This window comes from Stylophora pistillata, chromosome 5, assembly GCF_964205215.1.
Source record: "Stylophora pistillata chromosome 5, jaStyPist1.2, whole genome shotgun sequence".
In the NCBI taxonomy this organism is placed as follows: domain Eukaryota; kingdom Metazoa; phylum Cnidaria; class Anthozoa; order Scleractinia; family Pocilloporidae; genus Stylophora; species Stylophora pistillata.
This window is the reverse complement of record NC_142523.1, coordinates 17,384,784-17,410,502: the sequence shown is the minus strand read 5'-3', so window position 1 is coordinate 17,410,502 and position 25,719 is coordinate 17,384,784. Positions and strand designations below refer to the sequence as shown.

Below are 25,719 nucleotides of genomic sequence, written 5' to 3'. Positions count from 1 at the left end.
CAGTAAGGGACATCAGATGAAAAACAATTTTTGTAACGAGCAGTGCTACTTATTTATCTAGCATTGCTACTTAAGTGGTAGTGCTACTTAGTTATCTGGCACTGCTACTTATTCATCTGGCACTGCCACTTATTCATCTGGCACTGCCACTTATTCATCTGGCACTGCTACTCAGTTATCTGGCACTGCCACCTAGTTATCTGGCACTGCCACTTATTTATCTGTTTTATGTTTTTCATCTGATGTCCCTTACTGGGCACCGTACTCGAGAGAGTTGTGGCCGCAAGAGAGAGTTGACTGCAACGCCATTCTATAATCTCCATCCTCGGTATTTCGAAAATTCTGCAGTTTATTTTATGGCACAGTGTAATTATGCGATGTAAATTTAATTATACAACGAACATTTGCTACTGAAGACGATACGGGAAAGTCGATTGTGCTTGGTAATCTAAATAAATGTGTTCGTTTCGTTTTTGTTGTCGTGTTTACAATTTTTAGAAAGACAAATGTTTTTAGGTCCTGAAAGACATCTTAAATGGGCGTAAACAAAGTTCCTTCTGGTATACGCAAACACCCCCTGGCTCTGGCCCCTTCGTGCTCATCAAACAAAAGTTACAAGCTTCAACACATTTTAATGATGATTTTTAAACCTGATCGAAACAAAGATCGATCTTCTTTCAATATCAATAGGAATTGAAAGTAGCCATGCCTTGTATTGTGACTACCGCGGGTCATTGAATTTTCGTTTTTGAAACTGTTCAGTCCTTCTCGACGACAGGCAACTCTGTACTGCAATTTGTTGTTTCAAACAAGTGTGCTCGTCGGATTTTCAGTTTTCTGTCCCTTTCTCATCCAGCGCGGTAGCGCTGTATTATTTGAATTTTTTTTCAGGAATACATATGGTGTTGTGCAAATACCATCGAAAATCAATTAATCATACAATTAGATTTGTCCATGTTGTGATGACGGAATCCAAGGCCTCCAAAGCGAGAGTTTACATGGCTCCACAATGCTTCTTTTGATGTGAGCTGTTGAATAACAGTTGTCTGGTGAGTTGCTACTCCCGTCAGTTAATGTAGTAGTTTCACTGCGGTCATACGGGCGGAATGCACTTGACTGGGGTGGAGATGGCGGGGGTGTAAAGGCACAGGTACGTGGCGGCTCTGAAGTGGTTTGTAAGCCACAGACGCCGTACACTGCTTGACCAGGAGTGAAGGACATGGAGGTGTTCTTGTTGACAAATGTCTGATTTGTGTGGACATTGTAGCTGTGAGACACCGTCAGACTTTCAAGTATTTGTTCCTGCAGCTTAGGATTCATTCCAGGTTGGTTTTCCATAAACCTGCGCACTCTAGCTGCGCATGCATTAAATCCTGCTCTGTAGTTGCTATGCTGAGATTCCGACTCACTTTGCGGATTAATCCAATAACCTATGAAACAAAACAAAGGGAGGAGTGATTTGCAGCCATAACAACATTGGGCGATTGGAATCCACCGCACAGTGCAAGCTTTGCAGTGAGCTACCAAAAGAAACCTACTCACCGGTTACTTGTTGCTCTCGAATCATTTTTAAGAAATTCACGGTGAGCTCCAGAATTTCGGCTTTCTCCATCTTTTGAGAATTTTGTTCATTCTATCGAGAAAAAAAAACAAGTTGACTACAAACTGATCATGAAATTAACAGTGATTATGTTGTCACTTGAGTCAGTTAAGTGCGATATTGTCTCTGCTCCGAGATTTCTTAGTGAATATAGAAGTTTACAGCAGAATAGAAATGTTTGAATAAGGAATGCACAATAAACAGTGGTTAGCAACAAAGTAAAGAATACTTATTGGCTTTGATAAGAATGAGACTGAGTAATAAAGTTATAAAGTTTATTAAGTAAACTTACATCATGATACAAGGCAGACAAAACGAGGCTTTTGAGCTCTTCAAGGCTTCGGTTTATCCGCGCTCTTCTTTGTCTTTCCAGCAATGGCTTGGTCGTCTGCTGAAAGGAAACAGTAAGAATAAATGTGAGAAACTAGGAAACACTCGGCAAAGCGAACTAAAAGAAGGAAAGGACGTCTAATCTACCTGTCGTCTTCTTGTAAGCTTACTTCTTTCTGCCATGTCTAGTGTCTGGTACTGTCCACTGGAAAAAGCTCCTGTCTGTATTTCTGAGATCGTCTCTGAGAGACGCTAGATTGGGAAATGATTCTTTGCATAAACTCTTCAGCTAAATTATGTTGGCGCGGGCACGCAATTTTGCAGTCATTTTCTAGAGAGCCAATGAGAAGCGGCGTTTGATCTGATGTAATCAAAAGCTCGATTCTCGCACGCGAATGCGAACAAATTATTGTCTTTGTAGCACGTATCACGCCTTCAAACCATCAAATTATTTTTACCTTTTCACTTCAGAGTTTGTGATCAAATCCCTGCGGAATAAAATCCGTGCGCTATTTAGATACTTTGTTCAAAACAGAAAAGTGGTCATTTTTCATATATTTTGTGTTTATTTCATTAACAATCCGCGTTTCAGCATGTAATCGTAATTTGGTCGGAATATTCTCTAGCATTCTTGCTGTGATCTTCGGTGCAACTTGACAATCCAATCAAACTCAACTTTTACCTCGCATTTAAAGTTCAATTTAATATTTTTTAGTTTTAGCTTTCAATATATTGAATGCATTTAGGATTTCTCTTTTGCCAAGGTAATCTTTGACAACCGGAGGAGCGAAACATAGCTTTGAAAGACAGTTTTCAGATTTCGTTGACTTTTAAAAAAAGAAGCTTGAGAAGAAAAAAAAACGTCCTACTCCTCACAATTCAGATCGGGTGGCAACCCAAAATAGGTTAGTTTATATGAACCTTCAGCGTATGTGTCCAATTATAGAGTGAAAAATATTACATACCCTACAAAAAGATTTCACAGAGTGTTCAATGCGGCTTGAGATCCGAAAGAAACAGTGCCGCGAAAAATTATTTGAGGTCGAAATACGGAGAACAAAGGTGAATCGGCAATTTTGAAATAAAGAATAATACCTCTGGAATGACAATCAACACCAAGCTGAAGTGATCACGACGGTTTCCTCAGCACAAGCAACCTTTCTTTTTCAAAATCGTTTTATAGGGTTAAGCTGAGGAAGGTAACAATGATTCAGCATTATGACTTGTGGATGTAAACGTCAGACACATAAGACTTGTGCGACAGGTAAAGTTTGACTTAACTTTTAACTTGACTATCGAAATAGTACTTAAGCTCTGAAAGAGAAAGTAAACTGAATAAAAGGAAACTTAAAAACTTTTCAAACAAAACGCAGCTTTGGAACAATTAAACGAAGCCTTCGTCCTAGAAAACCCAGTAGCCTTTTCCTTTATGTTAAAAACAAAACCTTTGTTTTGATTCGATCGCCGCGAACTTAATTGTCCACGGATAATTAAGATTTATTAAGAGCTCTATTCAATTGCTGTATCAAAAGAGCGCCGCGTAAGCATTTAACCACTTTACAGCGGACATGATTATTCACTTAGATCTCGTTAATATTCTGTTGTATTGTTGTTTCATTTATTAGCGCGTATGATCACTTAGAATGCTTTATCAAAACCTGGAGATAGCGTTGCGGTCTTAGAACCCTCAGGGGATTGTTCGGCAAGAAGCGCAGTAAATCAGATCATCCTTTTGTCATTTCCCGTCCCACATAATGTAATTAGAGCGTTTCAGTTGGACACGTTTTCCCGTGTAGCTGGAAAAAAATACCCAAGAGAATAGTTTAATGTGATTAAATAATTTTGTCATCTTCTGTTTGCCATTAGAGTTCCAAGTTAGACGTAACGGTGTCATTAGAGACTTAGAATCCGAAAACTGAAATCTGATGATTTGCCCGAAATCCCCGTATCCAACAAGAGTCCATAGAAATTGTGATTGACTGGTTGCGATCAGGATCAGGTCTGTGACTGGATCAGGTGTAGGCAAAACAAACATTGATTTTCTTGAAACTCGAAACAGCTTCAAAATGTATTTCGAAAAGAATAGACAGCTGGTGCAGGCGAAGGGCTAACGGTCGAAATGTCAGCTTTAGAAACTCTTTACGGTAGTCAAGTCACATTATCCAAATTATTCAGTGACTTCAGTGAAGGGGAAAGTCGTTTTGCTCACTGCCACACAATCTCACCAAACTTAAACAGCTCTTGGGGAGCCCGGACCACGTTTGCATCCGATCCCCGAGCTAAATCACCTATCTACGGGGATTCGAGAGAAAATATAAATTCTTCGCAAGTTAAAACGGTCGACCAAGAATAAATATTCGTGCTGCGATTACAAAGAAAACACGGCCACATATTTAACCCCTAAGCTACTTGTGTGCTGCTTAATGAGCGGGAAAGCGATTCACGGGCGTTGCAGTTGTCGGGGAAACGAACGGCTAGTGTCTTAAAGTAAGCCCACTTTCCGTTTTGAGGCCATAACTCTCTCTTGCTGTAGTTTTAAACCTGAATTTTGCCTCTTGGTCACGCGTCTGGCACGAGTATGTCGCGTGATATCGATTTAGGACGATTTTATTAATTTTCCGCGTGATTTCAAATATTGGGGACGATGGCGCTCCATGAGCCCAGTATGTTGTTGGTCAGTGGATAATAATAATGCGAAAAGTATCATGGGAAGGTGGACCACTGCGAACAAAAAAATGGCGGTAATATTGGGGGTTAGGATTCCATGTATGACCCCATAAAATGTCCTGAGCTCGGTATATACCTTTCAATGTATTCCAATGTATTCCAATGTATTCCCATGTATTCCAATGTATTCCAATGTATTCCTACGTATTCCCATGTATTCCTACGTATTCCCATGTATTATTCCCATGTATCCTACGTATTCCCATGTATTCCAATGTATTCCCATGTATTCCCATGTATTCCAATGTATTCTTATGTATTCCTACATATTCCTACGTATTCCCATGTATTCCCACGTATTCCCATGTATTCCCACGTATTCCCATGTATTTCCATGTATTCCCATGTATTCTCATGTATTCCAATATATTCTTACGTATTCCTACGTATTCCCATGTATTCCAATGTATTCCCATGTATTCCCATGTATTCCCACGTATTCCCATGTATTCTCATGTATTCCAATGTATTCCCACGTATTCCTACGTATTCCCATGTATTCCCATGTATTCCCACGTATTCCTACGTATTCCCATGTATTTCAATGTATTCCCATGTATTCCAATGCATTCCCATGTATTCCCATGCATTCCCATGTATTCCAATGTATTCCCATGTATTCCCATGTATTACTGCGTATTCCCATGTATTCCAGTGTATTCCCCTGTATTCCTACGTATTCCCATGTATTCCAATGTATTCCCATCTATTCCCATGTATTCCCATGTATTCCTATGTATTCCCATGTATTCCCATATATTCCCATGTATTCCCATGTATTCCTATGTATTCCCATGTATTCCTACTTATTCCCATGTATTCCTACGTATTCCTAAGTATTTCTACGTATTCCCATGTATTCCAATGTATTCCCATGTATTCCCATATATTCCTACGTATTCCTGCGTATTCCAATGTATTCCCATGTATTCCTACGTATTCCCATGTATTCCTACATATTCCCACGTATTCTTACGTATTCCCATGTATTCCCATGTATTGCAATGTATTCCAATGTAGTCCCATGTATTCCCGTGTATTCCTATGTATTCCCATGTATTCCAATGTATTCCCGTGTATTCCAATGTATTCCCATATATTCCCATGTATTCCCATGTATTCCCATGTATTCCCATGTATTCCAATGTATTCCCGTGTATTCCAATGTATTCCCATATATTCCCATGTATTCCCATGTATTCCCATGTATTCCAATGTATCCCCATGTATTCCCATGTATTCTAATGTATTCCCATGTATTCCAATGTATTCCCATGTATTCCCATGCATTCCTACGTATTCCGATATATTCCAATGTATTCCCATGTATTCTTATGTATTCCTACGTATTCCTACGTATTCCCATGTATTCCCACGTATTCCCATGTATTCCCATGTATTCTCATGTATTCCAATGTATTCCTAGGTATTCCTATGTATTCCCATGTATTCCAATGTATTCCAATGTATTCCCATGTATTCCCAGGTATTCCTACGTATTCCCATGTATTCCAATGTATTCCCCTGTTTTCCAATGCATTCCCATGTATTCCCATGCATTCCCATGTATTCCAATGTATTCCCATGTATTCCTGCGTATTCCCATGTATTCCAGTGTATTCCCCTGTATTCCTACGTATTCCCATGTATTCCAATGTATTCCCATCTATTCCCATGTATTCCCATGTATTCCTATGTATTCCCATGTATTCCCATATTTTCCCATGTATTCCCATGTATTCCTATGAATTCCCATGTATTCCCATGTATTCCTACTTATTCCCATGTATTCCTACGTATTCCTAAGTATTCCTACGTATTCCTACGTATTCCCATGTATTCCAATGTATTCCCATGTATTCCCATGTATTCCCATGCATTCCCATATATTCCTACGTATTCCTGCGTATTCCAATGTATTCCCATGTATTCCTACGTATTCCCATGTATTCCTACATATTCCCACGTATTCTTACGTATTCGCATGTATTCCCATGTATTGCAATGTATTCCGATGTATTCCCATGTATTCCCGTGTATTCCCATGTATTCCCATGTATTCCCATGTATTCCAATGTATTCCCGTGTATTCCCATGTATTCCAATGTATTCCCAGATATTCCCATGTACTCCCATGTATTCCCATGTATTCCAATGTATTCCCATGTATTCCCATGTATTCCAATGTATTCCCATGTATTCCCATGTATTCCAATGTATTCCCATGTATTCCCATGCATTCCTACGTATTCCCATATATTCCCATGTATTCCCATGTATTCTTATGTATTCCTACGTATTCCTACGTATTCCCATGTATTCCCACGTATTCCCATGTATTCCCATGTATTCTCATGTATTCCAATGTATTCCTAGGTATTCCTACGTATTCCCATGTATTCCAATGTATTCCCATGTATTCCCAGGTATTCCTACGTATTCCCATGTATTCCAATGTATTCCCCTGTTTTCCAATGCATTCCCATGTATTCCCATGTATTCCTACGTATTCCTACGTATTCCCATGTATTCCAATGTATTCCCATATATTCCAATGCATTCCCATGTATTCCCATGTATTCCTACGTATTCCTACGTATTCCTTCGTATTCCCATGTATTCCCATGTATTCCTACGTATTCCTACGTGTTACCATGTATTCCCATGTATTCCTATGTATTTATAATCTTCTAAAAAGATATAATAATAATAATAATAATTATAATGACTTGTTTAAAGAGGATTACCAATTCGTTCATCAAAACTGCTATCAATATGTATCCCGTCTCGCAACCTTTGTGCTAAATTGATAGAGATCCCTTACATATGGTTATATCAGTTTACGATCATTTGTTTGATGCAGTAAACCGCCGATAACCCTCAACTTTTTTCTTCCTTAGTTTACTTTTCAATTTCTATGACATTAGCCTTTTTCATCCCATGAAAAGAAATAACATCAAATCCGCGCGTGTATTTTTTATTTTGATTGACGAAATAATGGAACTTACAAATGATTAAAAATGCAACGACAACTTTCCATATGAACGTGTATACTTAGTACTATCTGAGGAAATTTTGACAAGTATATTCTCCAAAAGTGGTAGATTGATATTCAAAATATATCAAAATTTAACTTTTGTTTTAAGCATAAACGTTGCGAGTATATAAATTATAAGCATTCTTCACGTGACAGAAAAAATTTCCATTCAGGTGTAAACTCTCATCAAACTTTTCCTTCTTTTCAATTAGTGCAACGCTTAATAACGTTTAATTCATTAACAAAAGAGATTTCGTTTCTCAGCTCTTTTAACAGAGGACATTCACCTTACTTTTATTTGCCAGTCTGAACATGAGTACGTTCCTTTTTTGTTCCAGTTGTTGAAGTTTCCCGGCTATTTGTAGAGTATTTTTCGCTCTTATGGGGAACTTAGATTCTTTACAGATACTGGAATTTGCTACCTGATTAAATAGGCGTACAACATTATCTGCTGATGGAGATACCAAAGTCGACGTCAAAAACGATACAATAGTCATCAGAAGGCACTGCTCATAGACACTCCACAACTTTTGACTGGGTTGAACGTTAACGGTGCTAAATATTCAGCGCTGCGAACTCTCTGGTAAGGCGACCGACTCTCTCTTTTTCTTTTCCTTCCAACGGGACTCGCGACAACTTTTTTATTCTTTCCCTTAGGATTGCCACAATTTTTGCACACACACGCTATCCCACATCCTTGGTTTGCCTTCAGACAAGGACACCTGGATCGCCTTATCCCGTCAACACACGCGATGTATTTCGGATCACTCTTTACGTTGACTTCACCGCAACGGCACGATATTTTACTAACACCTTCAGTACTTCCCCCGTTCCCTGTGTTGCTTTCCATATCTTTTTCTTGGTCTTTGTTTCCACAGCTTTTACACCGGCAAACTCTCATACAAGAACGTCCTTTTTGAACACAGGGGCAGCGACTCCTGGGGAGGCATTCCACACTGTTCTTAACATTGTTTTTGCCACAAGAACACCCTTCCTTTTTATTGTCAGGAGTTAGCTCCATACCTACATTAAAAGAAAAAAAATTGATAATAACTGGATTCTAAAAAAGAGAAAATACGTTTTAATTTGATCTGGCTATGTCAGGGGGCCACGCCGAGGGAGGTGGGCCTGTACTGACTCCTTGAGAGGATGTTGCTTTACCCTCTTTAACAAAGAACCAACAGAACAGACAGAATTTTGCTCCATTACAATCATGCCTTCCAGTATAGTTTCCGCTTCACTAACTTTTTAATCCACAATAGTATTTACCTTGCACTCCCATCACTTTTCGAGTCCCATCATAATGACCGGGTCCAAATGCATTGAATGCAACGTACAATGTGCTTGTGGCAACAACTTGATCAGGAACGAACGGAACGTATGAGTAGCTTGGAATACTTGTGACGACAAGTATTGGAATTTGAAGGAGTTCGGAGCAAACTTTCATTACCAGGTCACCAACTTCCCCTGAAAACGTTCCCTGCTCTCGAAATCGCTCGGTTTCCGTATTTAGTTCTTCTTTTGAAATCCCAAGTAGCATCTGATAATATTCATTTGACTGGACGTTATCCACAAATAGCTGACGCAAGTTAAAAACATCATCATCCAAGTTTGCCCTTTTCAAACCCAAGTCCTCAAGGTGTTCATTGAGCTTTGTATTGGCATCATTCCACTCCAACATGTTACGCAGTTGCTTGAGGATGCTTCTAAAAGCGCAATCACCGTCTCCTTCCACAGGATCGATTAAAAGATTGAATATGTAGGAATACATGGGAATACATTGGAATACATGGGAATACGTACGAATACGTAGGAATACATGGGAATACATTGGAATACCTGGGAATACATTGGAATACATTGGAATACATGGGAATACATAGGAATAAATGGGAATACATAGGAATAAATGGGAATACATAGGAATACATGGGAATATATGGGAATACTTTGGAATACATAGGAATACATAGGAATACATGGGAATATATGGGAATACATTCGAATACATGGGAATCCGTAGGAATACTTGGGAATACATGGGAATATATGGGAATACATTAAGAATACATGGAAATACGTAGGAATACATGGGAATACATGGGAATACATGGGAATACATGGGAATACATGGGAATACATTGGAATACGCAGAAATACGTAGGAATACATGGGAATACATGGGAATACATTGGAATACATTGGAATACATGGGAATACATGGGAATACATTGGAATACATGGGAATACGTAGGAATACATGGGAATAAGTAGGAATACATGGAAATACATAGGAATACATAGGAATACTTGGGAATATATGGGAATACATGGGAATACATAGGAATACATGGGAATACATGGGAATATATGGGAATACATTGGAAAACATGGGAATACGTAGGAATACAGGGGAATGCACTGGAATACATGGGAATACGCAGGAATACATGGGAATACATGGGAATACATTGGAATACATGGGAATGCATGGGAATACATGGGAATGCATTGGAATACATGGGAATACATTAGAATACATGGGAATACGCAGGAATACGTGGGAATACATGGGAATACATGGGAATACGTAGGAATACGTAGGAATGCATGGGAATACGTAGGAATACGTGAGAATACATTGGAATACATGACAATACATGGGAATACATGGGAATACGTGGGAATACATGGGAATACATTGGAATACATGGGAATACGTAGGAATACATGGGAATAAGTAGGAATACATGGAAATACATAGGAATACATGGGAATACTTGGGAATATATGGGAATACATGGGAATACATAGGAATACATGGGAATACATGGGAATATATGGGAATACATTGGAAAACATGGGAATACGTAGGAATACAGGGGAATGCACTGGAATACATGGGAATACGCAGGAATACATGGGAATACATGGGAATACATTGGAATACATGGGAATGCATGGGAATACATGGGAATGCATTGGAATACATGGGAATACATTGGAATACATGGGAATACGCAGGAATACGTGGGAATACATGGGAATACATGGGAATACGTAGGAATACGTAGGAATACATGGGAATACGTAGGAATACGTGAGAATACATTGGAATACATGAGAATACATGGGAATACATGGGAATACGTGGGAATACATGGGAATACGTAGGAATACGTAGGAATACATGGGAATACGTAGGAATACGTGAGAATACATTGGAATACATGACAATACATGGGAATACATGGGAATACGTGGGAATACATGGGAATACATTGGAATACATGGGAATACGTAGGAATACATGGGAATAAGTAGGAATACATGGAAATACATAGGAATACATGGGAATACTTGGGAATATATGGGAATACATGGGAATACATAGGAATACATGGGAATACATGGGAATATATGGGAATACATTGGAAAACATGGGAATACGTAGGAATACAGGGGAATGCACTGGAATACATGGGAATACGCAGGAATACATGGGAATACATGGGAATACATTGGAATACATGGGAATGCATGGGAATACATGGGAATGCATTGGAATACATGGGAATACATTGGAATACATGGGAATACGCAGGAATACGTGGGAATACATGGGAATACGTAGGAATACGTAGGAATACATGGGAATACGTAGGAATACGTGAGAATACATTGGAATACATGAGAATACATGGGAATACATGGGAATACGTGGGAATACATGGGAATACATTGGAATACATGGGAATACGTAGGAATACGTAGGAATACATTGGAATACATGGGAATGCATTGGAATACATGGAAATACATGGGAATACGTGGGAATACATGGGAATACGTGGGAATACATGGGAATACATGGGAATACGTAGGAATAAGTAGGAATACATAAGAATACATTGGAATACATGGGAATACATGGGAATACATTGGAATACATTGGAATACGTAGGATACATGGGAATACGTAGGAATACCTAGGAATACATTGGAATACATGAGAATACGTAGGAATACATTGGAATACATGGGAATACATTGGAATACATTGGAATACATTGAAAGGGATATACCGTGCTCAGGACATTTTATGGGGTCATACATGGACTCCTAACCATATTGGGTCTATGGGGTCATACATGGACTCCTAACCATATTGGGTCTATGTCGGATGTCAATTACTTCTCAGAGCACATTCAGAACATGTAAAAATAGAACTGACTGAGCGAAGGAGGGGGTCGAAAATGACTTCAAAGCTGCGACTTGCTTCGTCTGGAGGCGATGTAAAGATTTGGGACATGCCGGAATTGAACATGGTGAAAGCCTTTAGTCCTCACTCTCAGCCTGTGGGTTCGCTGTGTTGGAGTCCCAACAGTATCTTTCACTTTGTCGAATTATGTGTTTTAATCTTCTAGACGATCATTTCTCATTAATAATTATATTCTACATTTTTTATTGTTACTTGTAAGCTTTTATTTAAGTTGCAGTATAAAATTCCCTTGATGAATGGTGTTTTTCTCGTTAAAGAATCTTGAAGGTGATAGATATTTTTAATTATTTGAATTTTTGCTAATATCATATCTGAAGTCCTTGTGATATTTTCACGTCAACATGATGTCATAAAAGGGTTCGCACAGGTTATGGAAAACGTAGAAGGAACTAGAATTTGGGTGTGGGCCTGGGAAGTCGTGGAAAATGTTCTGTAACCATTTGTCAGTCAACAGAAAAAAGCAATAATTTCGTATAATTTTGAAACCAAATTCTCAATCGTAGCTAATCACAAAAGTATTGGAAAGGGTCAGAATTTTGTGATATTTTATGAGTTAAAGTGTATGAACTCTCTGAAGTGTGGGATCTTCTCTGTGAGGAAGAATCTGATAGCTCTTGTTACAAAGTGGCCAGCATTGAAATAGAGAACAGTTTTAATCAACATCCTATTTTTTGTTATTAAACAAGAGGTTTACAACTACCAAAAACAAAATGACTCCTAAAACCTCAGGAAGAGGGTTGTATACTCAATGAATGGGAATATACTGAAGGATAAGAAGACATGAGTGATAACACAGTCAGTTCTCCCAGGCAGGGAGGGTACATATGTAGATGTGATTTGTAACATATGATGTATGAAGTATTGTCTAATACACGAGTGCAGCTTATGGGAAGGAAAGATTGCCAAAACACTTTCTTTTTCGATGCAAAATTCCTCCTCTATTAGAAGAAACATTGATGGAAGTTCCAGGGTTTTCATTAAGAATTAGAGTAGCAGGAGAATGGGAAGAAGTAGCTGGAGAGGCAGTCTGAATGAACGAAGCTCTTTCATGGAACAAGCTTTGCTTGTTCCCCCCCCTAGGGGGGGTCTGGGGGCATGCCTCCCCCCAGGAAAAATGTGGATTTTTAAACCCTCTGAGATGCTATTTCCTGTTATCTGAGGTACAATTTTGTTCCCAGTTGCTGATTTTAAAACGATGTATACCTTAGGGTTTTGTTCTTTGAATTTGGTTAGCAAGCAGGTGAGTAAGGTTAAATCAAGAGCTCTAACCTTTTTACTCCTCAAGTCATATCAACTAGGTCACAATCTACCTCCCCAAATAATATACACTGCACCATGAACTTTCAAATGAAAGGGGGGGTCATTTTCAGGAGTGAAAGGGTTAAGTCTACTCATCGACTCCACTGTCTGAGTTTTCACTGTCATCACTTTCATGTTCCTAGCAAAAGGACGAGAGGTGAGGAAACTTTTTCCCGCCAGTCTGTCGGCGACTGGCAAGACTTAGCATTTCTTGGATGGGAAGGCTTATCAATGGATAGACCATTGTTTTTCATTGTACAATTACAAATTATAGTTTTTCTATTTACAAGGAATTGGTTAAAATGGAGATTTGCATTTGTTGTAGCAGTAATTTGATACTCATAGGGACCCATATCATGATACAATAAACATCTCCAGTTTGCTTTTAGTTCATATCACAAAAATCGTTTTTTTTTCCCGTAAATTAAGTTCAGTTTATCCACCAAAATTTTGCCAAGTTTTCTTTCCACACCTTTCTCAATTATTTTTCTGATGTATTCTTTAACTCTTAGAACAAGAATTTTCATGCATAATAGTACTTACGCAGCTGCAGGTCGTCGACTAGTTTTTCGATATATTTGCATGTCCCAATTCATTCTTAATTTCTTGGTTAATACTCCCGGCACTTGAAAAAAGTTCATTTATATTTTCATTCACTACTTATTTAACCATTCAAAGTCGCCAGCTTCAAGTTAAATTCACATTGACAGGACGTTGAAATTTATAAAAATATGACTACTGTGACGGCGTGCTACGTTCGTGATGTGACTCTCAAGGAAAAAAAAAGAATTATGTGAAAGGACACTGTTTGTTTAAAATGTTCTGTTCATTTTGCTTAAAGAGAGAAAGCATTTTTGCCAAATAAAGTTCTCATTCATAACGGCTCCACATCTGAATAAAAGTATTAAATAATACAGCCCAACCGGCTGTCTAATTTAACCAGAGAATTCTGTGTAGTTCCCGGAGAATTCTCCAATCTCCGATGCCTAATGAACATTATATAGTTTAGAAGAATGAAGTGATGAGGTCCTGAATTGGTAGTGGATCAGTTCACCAACACTCTTCTTAGTGTCTAAAAGTTTTCATTATTGAACTGTAACTGTCTGTCAGGATAATAGACCTTTGAAAATCTTACAAAGGGTTTGAATCTTAGTACAGTGGAACTTCAATTTAACGAAGTGCCAAGGGACTGGGGATATAGAGGGTTACTTGCACCAAAAACCTCCAATTAATGAATTTGTGAAAAAACAACCTAAATGTTTGTTATATCAAGGTATGGTGAATAATTGTTGTTATATTTTGTGTGCGTGTGTGTGTTGCTTAATCCAAAATTCTCCCAATGAAAGTTACCTCATTTTTTGTCATTCTTTACTTTACTACTAAAATTGCTAATCAAGAACTTAATCAAGAAATTTCTCTACTTGCCTCATATTTTGTCTTTCGTTAAAATGTGCCTTTTCTTTAAGGGAAAGAGCACAGAAATTCTCTTTTGTGCCTGACTTGTCAAATGTCATAATGAACATGAACAGTGTGAACAGTATTAAACAACAGAACACTACTGTATAGTACTGCTCTGTTGGTCTGTTTTGCATTTGTCTTTGGTCAGGTGTTGACATTTGTTCATTATATCGGGTTATATGCATATGTTTGGGCTTTGAATTGTGTTTGTTATAACGATGACTTCATTATATTAAGTTGCGTTGTATTGAGGTTCTGTGGCATACATTTTACAGTAACTTTAGCTGGGCTGAAAAGTATCATTTGTTATATCAAGGACTTTGTTATATAGAGGTTCATTAAATTGAGGTTCCACTGTATTGTCCAGTATTATACCACTTTAGTTCTTTGTTTAGCTGATGTAAGAATTATCCTTAACATTGTCAGATCAGTGTTTGGCTAGTGCTGCAAATGACAAAGTTGTTGTCACGTATGTAAAGGGGGATGAGTATGATACAACTGAAATTACTGCTGGGGTAAGTGCAATTATTTTACGTTTTTGTTGCTTAACAGTTTCTTTTTAAGGAAACCGCTAACTCTCTTTTAAAAGCTATTATCAAAGGCTTTCTATGATTATTTCTATTTTGCATGTAGTATTAATGATGAAGTATGTTGTGCTAATTTTTGATGTCTATTTATAATAATTCTTTGAAAATTGTAGGAGGGGAATACTTGTGTGGCCTTTAATTCATCCTCTCGTTATTTGCTGACTGGTGGAAATAGTAAAACTCTTAATATTTGGGACATGAAAACAAAAAGCATAAAGAAAACATACAAGGTGAGTCACATTATCAGGGCTGGACACTAAGTTTCAACTTACTAGCCAAGTGGCTGGTGACATCTTAGATGCTACAACAATGTCAGTTTGTTCACTAGCTAAACTGGCCAGTAGAAACTGAAAGGCACTTGCAAAAACTGAATTTCTACTAGTCAGTAGCTAGTGGGCTACCGTTAGTGTTGAGCCCTGCATTATGAAGAGAATCAAAATGTGAACAATGTCTTTTTTTAATGGTTTACTTTAAATTAACACAAGGAAGTAAACTGACATAACATTATGATATAATATCTTCATTTTTCTCATTATAAAAGGGATTCCAGGCTGAATTGTCTACTATTGATCTATTTTTTGATAACATTAACTTTGGTTTTCATTTTACTTTTGGATGGTAATTAATAAAGGCAATATCTGTTCTCAGAATTCTCTTTATTGTAAATGTATTTGTCACTTTTTCTGCAGGTATTTTGTTATTAGTCATTATAGTAAACAATGATTTTCTTTGAAAATTGTAATAATTTTAGTTAAATGTCCCAATGAATTGGAAACTGAAGGAAACATCTACATATTTTTTTAAATTTATTTAACAGGATCACAAGGATATTGTTTCTTGTGTAGCTTTTAACTGGAATGACACGTCTATTGCATCAGGGTCAGTGAATGGAGACATACTCCTTCACAATGTCATGACAGGACAAGCCTCAGATCCTCTGAGATTAGCAAAAACACAGGTATGTGTACTAAATGTAACCTGGGATGATTTTCTTTCATTCTTAATCACACAAAAAGTCATGTATCTATAGAAGATTCAATTGAGATCTTGAGCTATTGTGTTTCTTTTTTGTTCCAAGCCTTTGCCAGCATCACCAGGGAAATATTTAAAAGAAATATTCCACTATGTGTGTGTAAAAGTGATGTAGGTGATGCAATATGTATGTGACTGTGTGAACACTTGACCAATGACTATTCATCTGTAAAAAATAACACATCGTAATGTGCCATAGAACTGTAATTAACAATCATAGCAATGATGTCAAAATAATTTTAAAAGAAAATGACCTTGTCAACGTACGATTATTCAAGGTGTTTCAGGGCTCAACACTTACGGTAGCCACTAACCAGTTTGGCTACTAAACAAGCTGAAATTGTTGTAACATCTAAGTTGTCACTCGCCACTTGGCTAGTAAGTTGAAAGTTAGTGTCAAGTCCTGATGTTTTATATTGGAAAGTGTACACCCAAACTTAATTCCCAGGAAGAAAGTAGTGAACTCAGAGAATTTTTCTTTTAAATTAGACTGCTTAGATCTTCAGTTCTTCCTTCTGCTCATCAGTAATTTCTATGTTTAGTGTGTGTTACCAATTCACCATAATTATTTGGACAATTCATTGTCCATATTACATCATCATTCGTATTTAATCATTTGTATCTCTTACATTACTTTTGTATCACATATAGTGGAACATTATTTTTCTTTACATTCCCTAATGATGCCATAGATCAGCAAAAGCTTGGAATTAAACGAATTGCAATAGCTCAAGTCCTCAATCAAATCATCCATTGAATAAATTTGCTACTGAAGCACAATTTCAAACATTTATTGTACATATGTTATGAACAAGTATTGACTTTTTTTAATGTTTGAAATTTGATATTTTAATTTTTTTGGCCAAAGATTGTTTTTACTGTAAGTCTAGAACAAATACAAATGAAATTGTAATTGTCGTGGTCAAAAGTGCATATAGTTTGGAGGTAACAGGTCGTTTTGCCAACATGTCATTCTGCCGATGAACAGTTCACCAATGTATGAAGTCAATTCACCAATGTCTAAAGTCAGTTTGCCAGTGCTTACATGTCACTTCACCAATATCCAAAATAATTGTAATTACAAAAGACTGACAAATAAAATTTTACTTTTGATGTATTCACAGTACTTGTAGGAGAGTCATTTGAAATTGTCTGTTTGACTCTCCCCAATCTCTCCACCACACATAGCAACAAAGTCCGTTAATTGAAACTGTCCGTTTGACTCTCCCCAATCTCTCCCCACACATAGCAACACAGTCCGTTAATTGATCGATGGTGGATTGTAATTTAAAAAAACTTTGAAAACCATCCACAGCTTTGACCCAGTAGAGTATGAACCTACAGTAACTGTAAAACCTTCTCATTAAACATTTGTGTACAGTTGAACCCCTATAACTTGAACCCTTGGTAACTTGAATTCCCTGCTACCTCAAAGCAAAACTGATTTCCCTTGGATTCATGTGAATAATTAACAACACTTCTTCATGTGTGATCAAACACACATAAGAAGAGTCAATAGCTCTATAATTTAACTCTCTTTAATAATTGTGGTTCTGAATAACAATTCTGGATAACAATAAATTTTGCAGCGGTCGTTTGGAATGCCTTACCCCTTTCCCTAAGAGATGTGCCCACCTTAAGCCAATTTAAGCATGGTATCAAGAAAGCACTATTTTAATTAGTTTCGTTTTTCGCATGTTAACTTTCAAATAATGTAGTTTTATCTTCATATTTTTCGATTTGTATTCTTTTTCTTTTTATTTTTGAGTAATTATATTATATTTAGTTACTTTTAGAGGACCCCTCTGTAAACCACTTTTTTGTGATGTTGGCATCCTCAATAAAGATTAGCTATTATTATTATTATATTATTATTATGTGGTTTTCCGCTGGCTGAGGGACAAAAGAAGTGGAAAACGTTTTTCTCACATGCAGCTGGAAGAATGGGTTCGAGTGTGTGGGGAGTCTCCAGGTCAAATGGCATTTCAAGGTTCAGTTCAGTTGTTTTGTTGCCTTCCGCCATTGCCTGACCTTCCCCACCCACCCACCCTCCATATGTTTTTAGGGATATAGAATTTCAAGTAGTGCCTCAGTTCCAGTTATTCGTGCATGTCAATCTTCTGTATCTAGGCTCAGTTTCAGCTGTTTTATTAGTGTTGTAACCCTAATGATTCATCGTGTTGATATAATAAAGGTCGGGCTGCATGGTCGGCTTGGCATGGCTCCCAGTTGTGTGTGAGAAGAATGTTTTATGGTAGGTTCATGCTCTACTGGGTAAAATTGGTGGATGGTTTTCAAAGTTTTTCAAAATTAATGTGATTGGTCATTGATCAATCAACTGACTTTGTTTGACTTTGTTGTTATGCAAGTTCAACATGTGAAAAACAAACAACACTTCTTTTGCATAATCAAACAAAAAAATTGGATACTGGGAGTCAAGAGCTATTTAACTAGGCAAATGTTAAATGTTTTACAGCAGGTTTGTACTCTGCTAGGTAAAAGCTGTGGAGGGTTTTCAAAGTCTTTTTCAAACACAATTGGCCATCGAGGAAATGAGAGATTGGGGAGAGTGAAGTGGACAATTTCAAACGACACCAACCTACAAACACCCATGAATACATTAAAAGTAAAATTTTATTCCTCTGGTCATTTGTAATTAATTATTTTGGATGTCAAACTGGTATCTAAGCATTGGCAAACTGACACTAGATGTTGGCAATCCAACCTCATATGTTGACAAACTGTTTGTTGGTGAACTGACACATTGGCTAAAATAATGACTGGCATTCAGTTTGGAAGGTAGTGCAAATGCATAGCAGCATCATTGTTGCATTTAATTGGGTTTCTGATAATATTCAACTTGTCTCTTAGGGTAACCAACCCCCTCTTAATATTTAAATCTCACAAGTTGATGGAACCCTAATTGAAAACATTTCTGTGTTGTGCAGTGTTATATTTGGGCATTGGGATGGGGATACAACCAAGCATTTCAAGTACTAATCATAACAACATGTTAAACTTTGACTGTAGATTTAAATTATTGTGATTTGTGTGGTAGTGTTCTGTCATAATTTCAAAGTAGTGTTTTTTTTCATTCATAGTGTACCATGATCACTGAAACTCTCCAACATGGCCATCTTATCCCTTTGGCTCTTATTTATTTTTTTGCAGAAGTATCCATTTACAGGAGCTTCAACTGTTTAATTCAGATAACAAAATTATAACGCTCAAATCAGGGCAGTGGTGAAACTGTAGTTCATTATGATCTGGCTAAAGGAAATATGTGATGAAAATATAAGACCTACATTTTCATTAACAGGCTGTCAGAGACATTCAGTTTTCACACTTCAAAAAGAGTTTATTGGGTGCTGTAAGTGATGATGGAGCTCTCAATCTTTGGGATTCCAACACAAAAAAACTATCCACATCATTTGCATCTGACCACAAAGGACCTGCAACAGGACTAACTTTCTCACCCATGAATGATATGCTATTGTGTAGTGTGGGACTTGACAAGAGGATTGTGTTCTATGATGTTCAGCAAAAAAAGTAAGTAGAATGCTATTAAACCATTACCATATTGTGTAACTAATATTATTAAAAACTAGATCATTGGATAATGCAATTCAAGACTTTTTATTGGCTTAGCCATTATGGTATATCAGCCAATATACCATAATCTACAAATATGGTAAGCGTACGTGTTAACTTAAAATTAAAAGGGAGCTAAAAATTTAATAAAATTTAATAATTTAATTTAACATTTTTAATAAAACAATTATTCCACTCACGCTTGTTGAATATAAGATGATTATTGCCAACTCGGCACTACGCCCCTCGTTGGCTATCTATCATCTCATATCCAATGCGCGCTCGTGGAATAATTGTTAAATAGATAAACCCTTGGATCGTGAGCAACCCAAATTTATAAATGTCCATACAGCCAACAGGGTTTTCATAGTTTTGGTATGTATTTAACATGTCAAAGAGTATTCTTAAATAAAAATTAGATTCTGATAAGTCTTTGCCCTGAAATCGAGCTTTAAACTTCCCACTTTGGCCACGTCCATTGAAGATGACTGTGAGTCTGGGCAAAAAAAGAGATTGGGTTCAGAATGGGTCATGACGTCAAATCAGGAACGCGCCAAATCCCGCCAGTGGTTCATTTCACTGTTTTTTTCAGTAAGGTAAAGAGTTTTCAGTGACATAAATATGTCTGATAGATATGTTGTAAAAGTACTGTGTTTGTCAAGCAAAGTAACAACACGATGCTCAAGACGCTCCTGGAGTGATGTCACTTATCACCAATCTTCCTTTACACAGTCAACTTCTTTGGGCGTGGCTGAAGTGGGAACTTTAAAGCTCAATTTTAGGGTGAAGAGACGTCAGAATCAATTTTTTTTTTGAGAATACTTTTTACAGGTTAAAGAGATACCAAAACAATAAAAGCCTTGTTGGCCGTAGAGATACTTTAGGTCTTCCATTTCATTTGATGCAGTACATGTATGTTTGTATACTTGTGCACACGAATATCTTCTGCCTTTTTTTTGCTTGCATTTTTAATAATTGATACAAAATTTGTTTCACCATAATTTTTGTTTGAAGGCCTTTTCAACTTGTTAGAAATAATATTTGTCATTGTTGATATTGTTATTTTATCAATAACCCCTTTTGATAATTTTATATAATTATATTATTCTTTAAAAACTACATTTCAAATACATATTAAGTATGATTCATTTGTTGTAGCTTTTTTTAATGTAGATACTCTATGAAGACCTTTCCATTAATTCACTTCTCCAAACAAACTTTCAAAAGGAAATCTCACATTCTATGTTAAATGTTAAGGTGTAGTCTGATCGTCCGGGTGAGTGTAGTCCTGAGAAGGACTGTTGTCAGTGGTAGTGACTGACGTTTCGACAACCTGTGTGGAAGTCATCATCAGAGTCAAGTGAATGATTGTTGTCAGTAGAATGTACTTATTTCAGTTTGTGTAAAATGATTGGTTGGTTTTGCCGTGATGTTATTAGCTGTAAGACTCAAGTGACGTAAGTCAGTTGTGATTGGTCTGTTTCGATCTGTTGGTAAAGTTAGGTCGTTCTTTTTCGGTCGTTTGTGATGTTTATGTCATGAATGAGTCGTTTGTATGGAGTGGGTAGTTGTTGACATCTGGTTAGGGGAGTCTGTTCTAAGTTAGTAAACCAGCTTTCCAGAGTCAGTTGTTGAAAATAGTCAGTGCTGTAGGTTAGGCATTGTGCAGGGTCCCAGTCAAAGTTGTGGTTGGTAAGTCGATGGTGTTCAGCAATGTGATTGCTGACATCACCTTTCCTCGTCACCCGTCTGTGTTCAGTCAGTCTTGTTGTGAGGTTTCTGCCAGTCTCACCGATGTAGGAGGCTTGGCAGTCGGAACAATTGATCTTATAAATCGCTCCCTGTCTGTTCCTCGGTTCATCTTTGTCTTTAACGTTGCTTAGTAACTGACGTAGTGTGGTGATGGGTTTGTGGGCAACGCAGATATTGAAGGGTAGTAAGATGCGTGAGATGTTTTCAGACATGCCTTTTATGTACGGTATGGTTGCTGTAGTCGTAGGGGTTGCGGTGTCGTTTGTTTCGGTAGTGGTAGTGGGTCGGTGAGTGTTTCGTTGGATGAAGTCATTGTTGTAGTTGTTCTTCGAAAAAACACGGTGAAGGTATTTGTTCTTGTCGGATAAGCTGTCTGTCGAGTCGCATACTAGTTGTGTGCATCGTGTTAGAGTTCTGGTAGTTGTGGCTTTGTGTGATGTAGGGTTGTATGATGACTCGTCTAGTAATCTGTCGGTGTGTGTTGGTTTCCTGTAAACTGTCATCGGTAATGAGTTGTTGTAGCTTACCAGGCAGTCTAGAAAAGGAAGTTTGCCATTTTCTTCAACTTCTCTGGTAAACTGTATGTCGGTGTTTTGTTCGTCAAGGTGGTGGTGGAATGCGTCAATTTCGTCATGTTGAACGGCGGTGAATGTGTCGTCAATGTAACATAACCAAAGCGGTATCGTTTGTTGGCAAGTCGAAAGGGTGAGTTCCTCAATGTTCTGCATCACAATTTCTACTATAACAACAGAAACTGGAGACCCCATGGCAGTGCCGTGTAACTGTTTGTAGTGTTTACCGTTGTACTGAAACTAAGCAGACGTTAGGCAAATGTTTAGCAAGTCCATGATGTCGTCTGTCTGTAGTGGGTTGGTAGATTGTCGAATTGCAGTCTCAGTACATTGTAATGCCAATTGAAGTGGAATACTTGTGAACAGTGATTTCACATCAAATGACACTAGTTTGTAGTTTTCAGGTATCTGAACAGTCTTGGTAGCGTTAATGAAGTCTTCAGTGGATTGTAGTTTATGTCTGGATTTGTCAGTTAGCGGTTGTAGTATTGTCGTCAGGTACTTGGATAGTTGTTATGTGGGAGAGCCACAGAAGGAAACAATAGGTCGCATCGGGAAACCAGGTTTGTGTAGTTTCGGCAAACCGTAGAGTTTCGGTGGCTGTGGTACCGAGCACCTCAATCGATAGTACCGTTGGTTGTCAAAGGCATTCGTTTTCTTGAGTGTCAGTAGTTTACTGTTGAGTTTACGTTGAAGTGCAGGAGTTGGGTCATGTTTGAGTTCTTCGTAGGTTCGTTTGTCGTTAACTAGTGTGTCCATTTTGTCGTGATAGTCAGTTTTGTCCATGACAACAGTAACTCGTCCTCTGTCAGCTGGTAGGATGACTATGTTCTTGTCGTTTCTCAGTCGTTTCAGTGCGCGTTGTTCATCTTTAGTCAAGTTGCTGTCATATAGTGACGTTGATTGTATAGTGGAGGCAATTCTGCTTCAATCTGATGTTATCCTTGGTCGGCTTAGATATGTTAAATGTTATGCAGAGAGTTGTATCATAGTTTAAAATGAATTTCAAGTCAAAGGATTTCACTAGTTTCAATTTATTTGATTTTTATTTTATTTTTCTTGTCACATTATAGTTTTTTAACACACAAAAATAGAAATTAGACTATTTCATCCTAACCCCAGCTTGGATAGCTATTAAAATAGAGTGTGCCAGTGGTTGATAGAAGCCTTCTTTCATTTCAATACACCTGAAAAGGTGCACAAGGTGGTTACCACTGTTATCAGGGCTTGACACTAACTTTTTAACTTACTAGCCAATTGGCTCGTGACATCTTAGAAGTTATGACAATTTCAGTTTGTTTACTAGCCAAACTGGCTAGTCAAAATCGAAAAACCACTAGCCAAAACTGAATTTCTATGAGTCTGTGGCTAGTGGGCTACCGTTAGTGTTGAGCCCTAGTTATTCATTTTGTTGCTGTTTTTGTAAAGGTCAGTTAAGGTTATGATGGCAGAATCTCCTTTGACATCTGTTGATTTTATGTCTGACGGAGGAACATTGGCAGTAGGTTCAACTAGAGGTACAATACTGTTGTTTTTTCAATTTTTTTGTTAGTCACTTGTATTTACTTGCATTGTTTTGGCCCACATTCACCCTTTATCTCCCCATTCTGATTAAGATGTTACTTCCCCCCAATACTGTCCACTTATTATCTAGCAAACAAGAAATGAGAATACTCAGACTTATCAGGTAGAAAATGTTATCTCAATCTAACACCAAATGCTTGTAACTAATTTTCAAGGAAATGTCAGCAGCCTGACAGGAGAATTAACAATCATATCTTAGGAATTGAAAGGTTATAAGCACTGTGCAAAGTTCAGAATGACCTTTACTTCTTGTTCATGCCCTTAAAATTACCCCAAGGGAGCTTTATATAATTATGCAAGCTATGATCTAGTTATTAGAGGGGTTAAAATAAGGATAACTCTGGAAGAAAATGAGAATCTGTTGGTATTGATGTAAGTTTCATACTTTTAGATAGATAGATAGATTGATTGATTGATTGATTTAATCTACACTTTTGCAAGCAGAGCTGAATTACAGTGCATGTCAGAAAATTATACACTCAATGTAACAGATATAAATAACACTTGCCTGTACTTTTTCCAGTACCAGTATGTTAACACAGTAAGTTGTAGAAAAGTTCAAGGTTGACTTTAATATTTGATCTTGTTTTGATCTAAAGGTAAAATCGACATCTATGACCTGCGTAGTGGATCCAGTCCAGTCAACACAAGAGTGGCACACAAAACATCAGTTCAATCACTTTCATTCCAGTCATCAATTAAGGTGAGGAAAGCTAATCCTATTTTTACTCAGCCATGGTTTCATATTTTCCAGCTCTAAAAAGGAATTGGCATTTGTCATAAACTATTAATAATCTACTGTTTGAATAGAAACCGGAGTTAAGCACCAGGCTGATGGGCCACTTGGCTTGTAAACAGACTTTACCTTTTACTCTTTGAATGACTTTTCAAGTAGAGGGTGAATCTAAAATAAAGGCAGTGGACTGGAAATTTAGGAAGGGCTTTGTTAAAAATGTCAAACTCGTAAATTCCTCTGAATTCAGTTTGGTTGGAACCGCTTTCTGTCAAGAGCAGTTTGTTTCTTATAGGAAATTTGTGGTGGTTTAATGTCTGTTTGTACACAGTCATGGGTAGCAACTTACACATGCCAACTTGGATGGGGGTAAAGCTAGGCTGGGGATTAAATTGGGCAGGTGGTGGTAGTTGTAGCATGAAAGCACTCAAATTGCTGCAAGCAAACTACGGTATGTGGCAGTGAAATTGAATCTGAAATTACTAATTAAAACTGAAGTCTAGCAAAGCCACTTGTCCCTTTAGTATACTTGTCACCATTCTCAAAATTTTATCCAAAATTGTATCCAAGCCTCTAGAGGTTTTGTTCAATGCCTCCTTTGAGACCGGTATAGTGCCAGACAATTTGAAATTAGCAAAAAGTTTTTTCATCTCCTTGCTGTCTGTTTTTAATAAATTGCTTGAAAAACATATGTGCAATAGATTAGTTGATTTCCTTGAAAATAAAAAAGTGTTTTTTAATAATCAATTTGGTTTTAGGGCAAAGCACTCCACTGATCATGCTATCCTTAGTATTGTTGAGAGAATTCAAAGGGCAATTGATGATAGGGATTTTTCTTGTGGTATAATTTATTTTTAGATTTAAGTAAGGCATTTGATACCATAAATCATGAGATATTGTTAAGAAAGCTAGAGTTCTATGGCATACATGGGATTGCAATCCAGTGGTTTAGTTCATATCTTGCAAATCGTTTGCAAACAATCACCATAAATGGTATAACTTCTACCTCTGTCAATATTTCATGTGGTGTTCCTCAGGGGTCAGTCCTTGGACCAATTCTCTTCTGTAATTATATATTTAATGACTTTCACCATTGCTCTAAATTTTTTGATTTCCGTTTATTTGCTGATGATAC

The 25,719-nt window shown here is 37.4% G+C and overlaps 3 protein-coding genes across 6 annotated transcripts in view; 1 reads left to right on the top strand and 2 right to left on the bottom strand.

Annotated features, from left to right (window-relative positions):
• Positions 1-470: 470 nt before the first annotated feature.
• On the bottom strand, positions 471-1,633 carry LOC111328070 (uncharacterized). Its single transcript, XM_022932430.2, has 2 exons — positions 1,543-1,633; positions 471-1,430 (listed from the first exon to the last, which is right to left on the bottom strand). The coding sequence occupies exons 1-2, from the start codon at positions 1,610-1,612 to the stop codon at positions 943-945; spliced, it is 558 nt and encodes a 185-aa protein (XP_022788165.2). The 5' UTR covers positions 1,613-1,633; the 3' UTR covers positions 471-942.
• A 3,001-nt stretch (positions 1,634-4,634) lies between these two features.
• Positions 4,635-25,719, top strand: part of LOC111328081 (protein NEDD1) — a 34,720-nt gene continuing 13,635 nt past the window's right edge. For 2 of the 4 annotated variants that reach the window (XM_022932441.2, XM_022932440.2), the window contains exons 1-7: positions 11,849-12,080; positions 15,160-15,248; positions 15,434-15,550; positions 16,138-16,278; positions 19,672-19,901; positions 23,696-23,784; positions 24,451-24,554. In XM_022932441.2, the coding sequence (XP_022788176.2) occupies positions 11,951-12,080; positions 15,160-15,248; positions 15,434-15,550; positions 16,138-16,278; positions 19,672-19,901; positions 23,696-23,784; positions 24,451-24,554 (900 nt within the window). In that variant the 5' untranslated portion in view covers positions 11,849-11,950. Of the gene's footprint in view, positions 4,683-11,848; positions 12,081-12,121; positions 12,244-15,159; positions 15,249-15,433; positions 15,551-16,137; positions 16,279-19,671; positions 19,902-23,695; positions 23,785-24,450; positions 24,555-25,719 lie in introns of those variants that run through there. The other 2 variants (XM_088759530.1, XM_088759531.1) reach the window with 2 other exon arrangements.
• On the bottom strand, positions 7,619-9,839 carry LOC148730600 (uncharacterized). Its single transcript, XM_088762324.1, has 2 exons — positions 8,964-9,839; positions 7,619-8,717 (listed from the first exon to the last, which is right to left on the bottom strand). The coding sequence occupies exons 1-2, from the start codon at positions 9,814-9,816 to the stop codon at positions 8,191-8,193; spliced, it is 1,380 nt and encodes a 459-aa protein (XP_088618450.1). The 5' UTR covers positions 9,817-9,839; the 3' UTR covers positions 7,619-8,190.